Source organism: Sinocyclocheilus anshuiensis, unplaced genomic scaffold (assembly GCF_001515605.1).
Source record: "Sinocyclocheilus anshuiensis isolate Anshui unplaced genomic scaffold, SAMN03320099.WGS_v1.1 scaffold1935, whole genome shotgun sequence".
In the NCBI taxonomy this organism is placed as follows: domain Eukaryota; kingdom Metazoa; phylum Chordata; class Actinopteri; order Cypriniformes; family Cyprinidae; genus Sinocyclocheilus; species Sinocyclocheilus anshuiensis.
In genome coordinates, this window is record NW_015552667.1 from 74,427 (window position 1) to 85,492 (window position 11,066).

An 11,066-nucleotide genomic window follows, 5' to 3' on the forward strand; every position below is an offset into this window, starting at 1 on the left:
TACATTAATGAGGAAAAAAAATTAACTTAAATGATTTTAGCAAATGGCTGCAATATAACAAAGAGAGAAAAATTGAAGGGGGTCTGAATACTTTCCGTACCCACTGTATATAAAACTAAAAGACTTTCAAATCACATGAGCCAATATTTTATTCACAATAAAACATAGAGAACATAACAAATGTTTAAGCTGAGAAGTTTTACACTTTTATCCACTAAATGAGCTCATGAATGCTAAAAAGGTATATAAAGGTTTTAGAGCAACATATGCTCCCCTCCAGACGACGTCTATTTCAGGGAAGGCCTTGTGTATTTCAGCAGGACAATGCAAAACCACATACTGCAGCTATTACAACAGCATGGCTTCGTAGTAGAAGAGTCCGGGTGCTGAATTGGCCTGCCTGCAGTCCAGATCTTTCACGTATAGAGAACATTTGGCACATCAATAAACAAAAAATACGTCAAAGATGACCACGAACTCTTCAGCAGCTGGAAACCTATATCAGGCAAGAATGGAACCAAATTCCAACACCAAAACTCCAGAAACTCATAACCTCGAAGCCCAGACGTCTTTAAACTGTTTTGAAAAGAGAGATTGCTACACCATGGTAAACATGCCCCCGTCCCAACTATTTTGAGACCTGTAGCAGGCATCAAATCTGAAATTAGCTCATTTTGTGCATAAAATTGTAACATTTCTCAGTTTAAACATTTATGTTCTCTATGTTCTACTGTGAATAAAATGTTGGCTCATGTGATTTTGAAAGTCTTTTAGTTTTCATTTTATTCAAATTTTAAAAACGTCCCAATATTTCCGGAATTCGGGTTGTACATAAATCACCCAATTCATGCAATGTATAGGATGAATTAGTGTTAATAAATGATTAAAAAGCATTCTTCCATCTCCAGTCATGCTGTTATTTAATTGCTAACAAGATTAACAGTTTTGTTGTAGTTTGACATTACTAGCCTTCTGCTCAAATTCAGGACACTATTTGGTATTTGTTGGAGATACAGATACTTTTTTTTTTTTACAAATATCTATTTTCAGTAATCGTTTAATTAAAAAAATAACGGGGTTTATAATTGTCCCCTGACAAATTTTAATTGTCCTTGATAAAAGAACACATTTTAATAAATGGGGGAAAAAGACAAGATTGTTGCATGGAACACAACATATATCATTGAGCTTTACAGAATGTATTGAAAATATATAGAAAGACAAACTACCATTTTAAACCATTGAAAAGTTAAAAAAAATGCCTATAAATTAATATTGATGCATGTTAATAAATGACACAAAAGGGTCCCGTTCTGGAAAATGGCCCTAATGGTATCTGTTCTTGTGCTTAAAATGCATTTTTCTCTTTTCTCTGGAATAGTCTGGTCAAAGCTGAAGTCACAGAAAGCATTAGAGCGCTGGCAGCCAGACACAGAGGTGAGTTATTCTCAAACACATTCAATAGTCTGACATTACGCTGAGTGAAGTCACATTCAGCTGTACAGCTCTGCTCTGACTGAAGCATCTGGTTTAACCAGCGTTAATCAGCTGTTCAAACTCTGCTTCGGCTGCTTGATTTGTTCCTTGTTGGAGAGAGATTAGTGATTAGTGAGGTTTTCAAGCGGGAAAACCCTCTGAAAAAAGACTGGATGTTTATGAGTTCAGAAAGAAAGACAATATCTATACATGTTATCTTGCAGGAGGAATATGAAGACTCCAGCGGAAACGTGGTCAACAAGAAGACTTATGAGGATCTGAAGCGACAGGGGCTTCTGTAGCACAACAAACAAGATCTCTGAACACACAAAACACTCACAGTGTAAATACTGAAGCAGAAATGTGATAGAGTTTAGTCCTCGTCTGTCCCACAGTTTGTGAGAAATTTGATTGGTCTTTTTGAGAATGAGCAGTTTGTACATTTGTATTACTCTTTCATTATGCCCCATTTTTGCATTTGCTGTCTTAATTATTAAACAGAGACTTTCATTAATCGATACATTTTAGTACATCGTGTGAAAAATGTTTGCTTGTGCAGCATGCTGTTTTTAACCAGTCTGGAGACTTTTTAAACCTGCTGTACAATAAAATCAAATAGTGAGATGGTTTTACTTCAGTAGGCATCTGTCACTGTACTAAAATTATTCAGACTCCTTCATTTTTCCCAACATTTGATGTTGCAGCCTAATGCTAAAATCCTTTATTTTTCATTCACATCAATCTACACTCCATACATCATAATGACAGAGAAATCAGATGTGATAACTGCAAATGTAGTGAAAGAAAGAAAGACAAAACAAACTGAAAAACAGTATCACATTGACATAAGAATTATTAACCTCTTAAGACCCGGCAAAACATTTTAGGAAAGAATTAGTATTTTTTCATGTCATTACATTTTTTAGAGCAGGAGTCACCAAACTCGGTCCTGGAGGCCCGGTGTCCTGCAGAGTTTAGCTCCAACTTGCCTCAAAACACCTGCCTGAAAGTTTCAAGTATACCTAGTAAGACCTTGATTAGCTGCTTCAAATATCATCTAATTATCGTTACCAATAAAATCCCAGAAAATAGTGAGATATATTTTTTGTCAATATCGCACACTCCTTTTTGATTAGAAAAAAAATTAAAATAAATATGAGAAGTGCCATTTTTTCCACTTGAGCCCCTGCCCCTCAAAATGTCCGTGCACGTCCCTGAAAGCCAGCATCTCTGATGGTATGGGGGTGCATAAGTGCATACGGTATGGGCAGCTTGCATGCTTTGGAAGGCACTATTAATGCTGAAAGCTATATAAAGGTTTTTGAGCAACATATGCTCCCCTCCAGAAGATGTGTATTTCAGCAGGACAATGCAAAACCACATACTGCAGCTATTCCAACTTGCCTCAACACACCTGCCTGAAAGTTTCAAGTATACCTAGTAAGACCTTGATTAGCTGCTTCAGGTGTGTTTGATTAGGGTTGGAGCTAACTCTGCAGGACACCGGCCCTCCAGGACCGAGTTTGGAGACCCCTGTTTTAGAGCATTAAAAAAAAAAATTTAAATGATATTTCATTCATAAGTTATGCTACGTCCATGGTAGAGGACATCGGGACTCAAATTTTTTAAATATAAAAAGACATGAATGAACATGCATAGTCAAAAACAATAGATTTTGTTTTAATCACCAATACATTTTTAGTTTTCAGGATTTTTTTTTTGTACCAAACTTTGTATAAAGATAATTCTCAACTATGTATAGAGAACATTTGGCACATCAATAAACAAAAAATACGTCAAAGATGACCACGAACTCTTCAGCAGCTGGAAACCTATATCAGGCAAGAATGGAACCAAATTCCAACACCAAAACTCCAGAAACTCATAACCTCGAAGCCCAGACGTCTTTAAACTGTTTTGAAAAGAGAGATTGCTACACCATGGTAAACATGCCCCCGTCCCAACTATTTTGAGACCTGTAGCAGGCATCAAATCTGAAATTAGCTCATTTTGTGCATAAAATTGTAACATTTCTCAGTTTAAACATTTATGTTCTCTATGTTCTACTGTGAATAAAATGTTGGCTCATGTGATTTTGAAAGTCTTTTAGTTTTCATTTTATTCAAATTTTAAAAACGTCCCAATATTTCCGGAATTCGGGTTGTACATAAATCACCCAATTCATGCAATGTATAGGATGAATTAGTGTTAATAAATGATTAAAAAGCATTCTTCCATCTCCAGTCATGCTGTTATTTAATTGCTAACAAGATTAACAGTTTTGTTGTAGTTTGACATTACTAGCCTTCTGCTCAAATTCAGGACACTATTTGGTATTTGTTGGAGATAAAGATCTTTTTATAACATTTTCCTGAGATGTTGATTTATGACACAGTTTAAACATTAGTCAGATTTAAATGATTACAAAATATGATCATATTTCCTTAAGAGTGTCACTAAATTAATATCAGACATTTCTGAAGAGCAAGGGAAGGGAGTGGTGATGGTGAAACATCAGAACATTTCTGAAAAGCCCTGAATGTGCTCCGTACAGGACATCCAGACTTCAAAAAGATCTTTTTTTTTTACCAATATCTATTTTCAGTAATCATTTAATAAAATAAATAAATAAATAAGGGGGATTATAATTGACCCCCTGACCAATTATTATTATTTTTTTTTACCAATATCTATTTTCAGTAATAATTTAATTAAAAAATAATAATAATAAATAAGGGGGTTTATAATTGACCCCCTGACAAATTTTAATTGTCTATGATAAAAGGAGAACACATTTTAATAAATGGGGAAAAAAAGACAAGATTGTTGCATGGAACACAACATATATCATTGAGCTTTACAGAATGTATTGTATAGAAATGTATTGAAAATGTATAGAAAGACAAACTACCATTTTAAACCATTTAAAAGTTGAGAAAAATGCCTATAAATTAATATTGATGCATGTTAATAAATGACACAAAAGGGTCCCGTTCTGGAAAATGGCCCTAATGGTATCTGTTCTTGTGCTTAAAATGCATTTTTCTCTTTTCTCTGGAATAGTCTGGTCAAAGCTGAAGTCACAGAAAGCATTAGAGCGCTGGCAGCCAGACACAGAGGTGAGTTATTCTCAAACACATTCAATAGTCTGACATTACGCTGAGTGAAGTCACATTCAGCTGTACAGCTCTGCTCTGACTGAAGCATCTGGTTTAACCAGCGTTAATCAGCTGTTCAAACTCTGCTTCGGCTGCTTGATTTGTTCCTTGTTGGAGAGAGATTAGTGAGGTTTTCAAGCGGGAAAACCCTCTGAAAAAAGACTGGATGTTTATGAGTTCAGAAAGAAAGACAATATCTATACATGTTATCTTGCAGGAGGAATATGAAGACTCCAGCGGAAACGTGGTCAACAAGAAGACTTATGAGGATCTGAAGCGACAGGGGCTTCTGTAGCACAACAAACAAGATCTCTGAACACACAAAACACTCACAGTGTAAATACTGAAGCAGAAATGTGATAGAGTTTAGTCCTCGTCTGTCCCACAGTTTGTGAGAAATTTGATTGGTCTTTTTGAGAATGAGCAGTTTGTACATTTGTATTACTCTTTCATTATGCCCCATTTACTAAAATATAATGTCCTCATATGAGGATGCAGGGTCTCGGGGTTACGTTTTATTGCTTTGACTGAAGTTAGTTCAGATGCACCCAATTTCTCTGGATCATCATCGAGATTTAAAAAATAATTAAAATGCAGATTTCCACTGTATTTCAATGTTGAGTCCACCTTATTAAAGGTCCTCTTTTGTGTAATTAGAGCACAGCTGTATCAGATCCCTTCCTACAGGATTATGAAAGTACATTTCATCTTTTGGCCAAGATTTTTTGGTGTATCTTCATCAATTTAACTGAGTTTGGGTGATAAGATTACAGTTTTTCTCGATTGCTTAAACACATTTCTTGAAACTATGCCTCGTATTCTCAAAACAGTAAACACAAATCCATAACGTCTCACCCAATTCCCCAAACATCCTATTTTCAGGTCAAAATGAAGCTCTACACTCAAAACCCTTCACTCTTGCTGAAAAACCAAACTTTTCCCTCAGACATCACACACAAGCATTCAAAAACACTACAACATAGTATGACATTGGCCCTAGCCCAGGCAGCGAGGGTAAAATCCTCTTGCATGCCTGATCCACCCCTGGCATGCATCTACTGATATGTCTAGGCAGGCTTCTTCCATGGCCTGGAGGAGGTGAGCACGGATATAAGGTTCTCGGTCATAGGCAGTGAGGGTAAAATCCTCTTGCATGCCTGATCCACCCCTGGCATGCATCTACTGATATGTCTAGGCAGGCTTCTTCCATGGCCTGGAGGAGGCGAGCATGGATATAAGGTTCTCGGTCATACACTTTCCACCGCTATGCCAAAAAATCGGGTTTAGAAAGGGAGAGTATGCAGGCAGAAAGATGTTAGAAAACCTCGGGTTATTGGTAAACCAGTCACGAACCAGAGCAGCGCGATGGAAGCTGACATTATCCCAAACAACAATGTAACGAGGCTGCTCTGTCTGTGCTGGTCCCCTCTGGTCCAGCTGGAACATATGCTCTCTTAGACCGTCAAGGAAAGCAAGGAGGAGCATAGTGTTATAGGGTCCTAGAATCAGACAAGGACATGGTCAACTAAAGTGGCTCGAATTTCATCCGAGACTGCTTGTCTCCTTGCCCTCCTCCTCCACGTCCTCTTCCTCCTCCTTCACCACGTCCTCTTCCTCTCCCTCCTCCTTCACCACGTCGTCCTCCTCTTCCTCCTCGACCTATTCCTTCATTTCTCTGTGCATCCATTGTTCCAAAGCTCAATGAACTGATTTGGGCCCTTTTATCTATTTATTGAAGGATCTGATTGATGTGTGTTCAATTTTGACCCTTAGTGTTTCCACCTGGGTAATTGTTTGCTAATTGAGTTCAAGCTGTGCTGACTTGAGTGAACAGTATTGAACGCTAGTGCTTATAGTTCAGCAAAATGGGTGTGCTTTTTGAAAAATGGCGTTTTGGTTTTGAAATGTTAGTTCAAAAGCCTGGTTATAGTGTTTTAGCAATCGAGAAAAACTGTAACACTTTGTTTTTAAGACTCAGTTGGGACTCCTGAATAATTAAAATAGTGAATTTGGTTATAGAATTATATTTTAACCATTTTTCCATAGACAAAGAATTTTACCAAGTTTACAATAAATATTAGATTAATCTGATGAAAAAGTATTCACTCAGTTATAGTATTGTATAATTTATGTTACTGTCAGTGACAGTGACAGAAGTTCAGCTGCAGTTTTGTTTTAAAGGGGTCATGACATGGATTTTTAATTTTTTTATTTCAATATGTACCTTGAGGTTTGCTTATAGTGTTAATAAAGTTTTTTGCACAAAAATCATTTATCATTTTCAACCCTTATTCTGACCCTCTGTCTAAAGCGACCTGTTTTAAGGGGCGGGTCCTTTAAGGCTTGTCAGTATCCGCCCACTGTTATGACATCATTGCACAGGAAACAGTATCAGCGCCCCCTCGCTATCACATGTGAGTGTTTTGCTCTGGAGGCGGGGTTTATGCAAATCTTTGTGCCCAGGTGACATCATCTTGCCCCTCAGTTCCAAAACGAGCCGTTTTTGGAGCTTGATTAAATAAATGCTTTGTTTGATGAGGAGGACGTTTTAAGCTATGAAACTTGCAGGGTGTTTTAATGGTACAAAGACCCCTTACATGACAAAAGATCAAAGCCGATTTGATTTCTCATGTCATGACCCCTTTAAACATTAGAAAATAAAAGACCTACAACATTTCACTGTTTCTCTTTTGTGAGCCACTTTGGATAAAAGTGCGTGGTGAATGAATACACATGAAATATAAATATTCAGATTTACCAAGCATCTCAGAGTTGCCATATAAAAGTACAATGTGTAGATCTCTCTGTAATCTAGATAGTTATAATAGCTTTGCTGATGATTGTCGACCCCAAACATTAAACCCAGGATAGAGCGGCTGAGTGAATGTGGTCTGGACTGTGTGCATGAGGCTCATTGTGTCAGAGACGCTGTAGAAGGACAGAGTTCTTGCACTGTGATCCACAAACACTCCTATTCTACTGCTGATGGACTTGACAGGGAGACGAGTCTGCATCTTATCGTGTCTGAATGAGTATCTGGAGGGAGTGCAGTGCAAACTCCAGGACTGATCATTATATCCAAACAAACACTCAACACCCCGTCCCCTCCTGCTGATGCTCTTATATGACACTGATATATACACACCACTCCACTCAAGCTCCCAGTAACAGCGTCCACTCACACTCTCTCTACACAACACCTGAAGATAACCATCAAATCTGTCTGGATGATCAGGATACAGCTGAGGTGTGTCAGTGTAAGTCACCGCTCTGTTCCCTTCAGACAGACGGAGACGTTCATGTGCAGTGTTTGGATCCAGAGTGAACTGATGGGAATCCGATGAAAAGAAAAAACACTAATCAGGAGTTGTAAAAGTTAAGCTTCTATCTTATTTATATCGTATCTATCCTTATTTATTTATTTTTAAAGATTGTTTCGATCTATCAGAGTTGTGGCATGATGTTCATGAATTCACTTCAAAAACTGTTATTCTCACATTGAAAGTTTGCATCTGGAGTGTTTCATGTCCAGATTGTCCTTCTCTCAACTTACTTTCATGTTTATCCCAACTTTCTTTCAAATTTAAGCCAAATCCCTTTTTATCTTTTTGTGTAGCTGAACTGTAAAAACTCTTTGCCCAGATTGAAAAAACGTGCTTTTATCAAAAATAGATTCATTCTGTTTGGTTATGCGTTCTTTTTTCTTTTACATAAACACAAATGCAAACACATTCACATGTAGGCCTACAATTGACACACAAGCACAGAAAGCTGTAGATATATGGACAGAACAGACAAACATATCAAGTTGCAGTTTTAGAAATGTACAGGATTGGTTGTTGAAATGCTGCTGTGGAGATGGATGAACTATTGGGCATCACATTTTTTATTTGTTAAATGGGTGTTAATTATTAAATTAGTATTAAATATTATTAATAAAGTAATCTGATTACAACCTTAGAAAGAAAAAAAAAATTAGTAATTAAAAGTAAACAGCAGTATGAATGTATCTACCACTTCTGTCAAACAGAACTAAAAGTGTGTGTCATTGTGTTTGTTAGTGGCTTACATTGTAGGAAGTCCTCTCTGGTCCTGGGAACAATGTTACTGTGAGTGACTGTGAAAATAGCAGATATAAACACTCAGAGAGAAAATGATACCTGTATCTATTCCTTAGACATTTCTAACATTTTCTTTATGATATTAGATGATGTTTGTCTCATTACAGAGAGCAGATGAATCTCTAATATTTTACCAGATATCTTTTTCATCTCCTCTTTGCAGAAATCCTCCAGTTTGTGTCTCAGCTGACAGACAGATTCTCTCACACCATCAAAAGAATAGAGGAAACTGACAGAGATGTTTTCTGTAGCTTCAGGAGGAGCTGAGAGAGACTGAAGACTCTGCAGGAATAACAATTATTAAACCAACTGACGAGGAGACTTTTAAACTATAATTAAGACCATGATATTAATGATTAATAATCTGGCAAATAAAGTTGTGCATGTTATAATGGATAATAGTCTCTATTATTATTATTATTATTATTATTATTATTATTATGGGACCGTGGACCACAAAACCAGTCATATAGGTCACTTTTTTGAAATTATGAGATTCATACATCATATGAAAGCTAAATAAATAAGCTTTGCACTGATGTATGGTTTGTTAGGACAATATTTGAGATACAACTATTTGAAAATCTGGAATCTGAGGGTGCAAAAAAATCTAAATATTGAGAAATATCGCCTTTAAATTGAAGTTCTTGGCAATGCATATTACTAATCAAAAATGAAGTTTTGATATATTTACGGTAGGAAATTTACTAAATATCTTCATGGAACATGATCTTTACTTAATATCCTAATGATTTTTGGCATAAAAGAAAAAAATATAATTTTGACTCATACAATGTATTGTTGGCTATTGCTACAAATATACCCCAGCGACTTAAGACTGCTTTAGTGCTCCAGGGTCACATATTTCATTAGGTCACCTCATTACTGCAATGTACCTGATTGAAACCAGTTTTTCATGGTAAAGACCACAACATCACAATATAACATTCCCATGAACAGAATCTACTTGTATCCTCAGTCAAACTGTGTGGTTTAATTAAAGAATATAATTTCTGTAACAGCAGAAATTAAAGTCTACTATGTGTTTTTTTTTCTAGATCTCTGTTACCTGGAGGAAATGTATGTGATCGTCTGTGTGTGAAAGCTTCTCCAGCTCAGAGTTTCTCTTCTTCAGATCTTCAATCTCCTGCTCCAGTCGCTCCATTTGTCCTTCAGCTCGACTCACTGCAGTCTTTTCCTGATCTCTGATCCGCTGTGTCACCTCAGAGCGGCTTCTCTCAATGGAGCGGATGAGCTCAGTAAAGATCCTCTCACTGTCCTCCACTGCTGTCTGTGCAGAGCGCTGTTAGACACACATCACAATCAGCTCTTACTGCTTCCTCACAGTGGCTTCAGTGGGACTGAAAGAGGAGAGTCAAACTGAGTCTCAAACTTCTCTTCTTCTCCAAACTCACCTTATGAGACTCCACAGCCTCTCTCAGCTGCTCAAGATCTTTCTGTCTCTGCTGGATTCTCTGCTGGAGTTTTCTCAGTGTCTCCTTTAAATGCCTCTGTAGGACAAACAGATAACAGCAAACATGATAAATATTATATAAAATAATATCATTTATCATAAGCAAGTTCTGAGATCCATGTGAATTTCGATTGCATATAGATTTAAGATACACAAGAAACAATGACCATTGGTGATATGACAAAGTTGAGCAAAGATCAACTTGTGTTTCTGGAGGAGAAATTAAAAACAGCAAACCTCACATATTACACAAAGCTATCACAAAATCATGTCAAATTTTGCCTGTTTGAATAAAAAAATTATTCTTCACAGATTTTCTCAGAGTTTTAAGATCATTAATTGAATTTAGTTTCCATGAAGTCCTCATATGAAGGAGGGCATATAAGTTTATTGTCATCATTATTCTGCAACCAAGAATTAATGTGAAGAAATGGACATTCAAACAGTGCAATTTGCAGCAAAAACAATAACTCTGATGCATGTACAGTTATAGTAGAAATCGTGAGCGATGTGACAAATGCGAGTAAAGTTCAGCTCATGCTCTAATGCCTTTTGCACTTCCCTTTCAAATCTGAACAATGTGGCATACGAGAAAGAACACATTAAAGGGTTACTTCACCCAAAAATTAAAATTCTGTCATTAATTATTCACCCTCATGTCATTCCAGAGTCTCATACAGAAACTCAGAGTTAGTGAGATCACAAAGTGGGATAAACACCTTTATAAAATAAAACTAATAATACTGCATCCAAATTACTCAGGATTATTAGAAAGATAAAGGCAGGAGAGTTTTATTAGGGTTGGAGCTAAACTCTGCGTGACAGTGGCCCTCCAAA

The 11,066-nt window shown here is 36.8% G+C and overlaps 3 protein-coding genes and 1 long non-coding RNA gene across 4 annotated transcripts in view; 2 read left to right on the forward strand and 2 right to left on the reverse strand.

Annotated features, from left to right (window-relative positions):
• Positions 1-2,105, forward strand: part of LOC107667421 (splicing factor 3A subunit 3-like) — a 15,645-nt gene extending 13,540 nt beyond the window's left edge. Inside the window, exons 3-4 of the mRNA XM_016459089.1 lie at positions 1,382-1,437; positions 1,701-2,105. Of these exons, the coding sequence (XP_016314575.1) occupies positions 1,382-1,437; positions 1,701-1,778 (134 nt within the window). The 3' untranslated portion in view covers positions 1,779-2,105. The remainder of the gene's footprint in view (positions 1-1,381; positions 1,438-1,700) is intronic.
• Positions 2,106-4,502: 2,397 nt separating this feature from the next.
• LOC107667422 (uncharacterized) lies at positions 4,503-4,968 on the forward strand. The gene is made up of 2 exons (XR_001631786.1): positions 4,503-4,595; positions 4,852-4,968. It is a non-coding gene; the product is annotated as an uncharacterized LOC107667422 (long non-coding RNA).
• A 2,262-nt stretch (positions 4,969-7,230) lies between these two features.
• LOC107667417 (tripartite motif-containing protein 14-like) lies at positions 7,231-8,193 on the reverse strand. The gene is made up of 2 exons (XM_016459086.1): positions 8,188-8,193; positions 7,231-7,960 (listed from the first exon to the last, which is right to left on the reverse strand). The coding sequence occupies exons 1-2, from the start codon at positions 8,191-8,193 to the stop codon at positions 7,454-7,456; spliced, it is 513 nt and encodes a 170-aa protein (XP_016314572.1). The 3' UTR covers positions 7,231-7,453.
• Positions 8,194-8,656: 463 nt separating this feature from the next.
• Positions 8,657-11,066, reverse strand: part of LOC107667419 (uncharacterized) — a 4,504-nt gene continuing 2,094 nt past the window's right edge. Inside the window, exons 3-6 of the mRNA XM_016459087.1 lie at positions 10,171-10,266; positions 9,825-10,058; positions 8,890-9,037; positions 8,657-8,751 (exon numbers count right to left, since the gene is read on the reverse strand). Of these exons, the coding sequence (XP_016314573.1) occupies positions 8,657-8,751; positions 8,890-9,037; positions 9,825-10,058; positions 10,171-10,266 (573 nt within the window). The remainder of the gene's footprint in view (positions 8,752-8,889; positions 9,038-9,824; positions 10,059-10,170; positions 10,267-11,066) is intronic.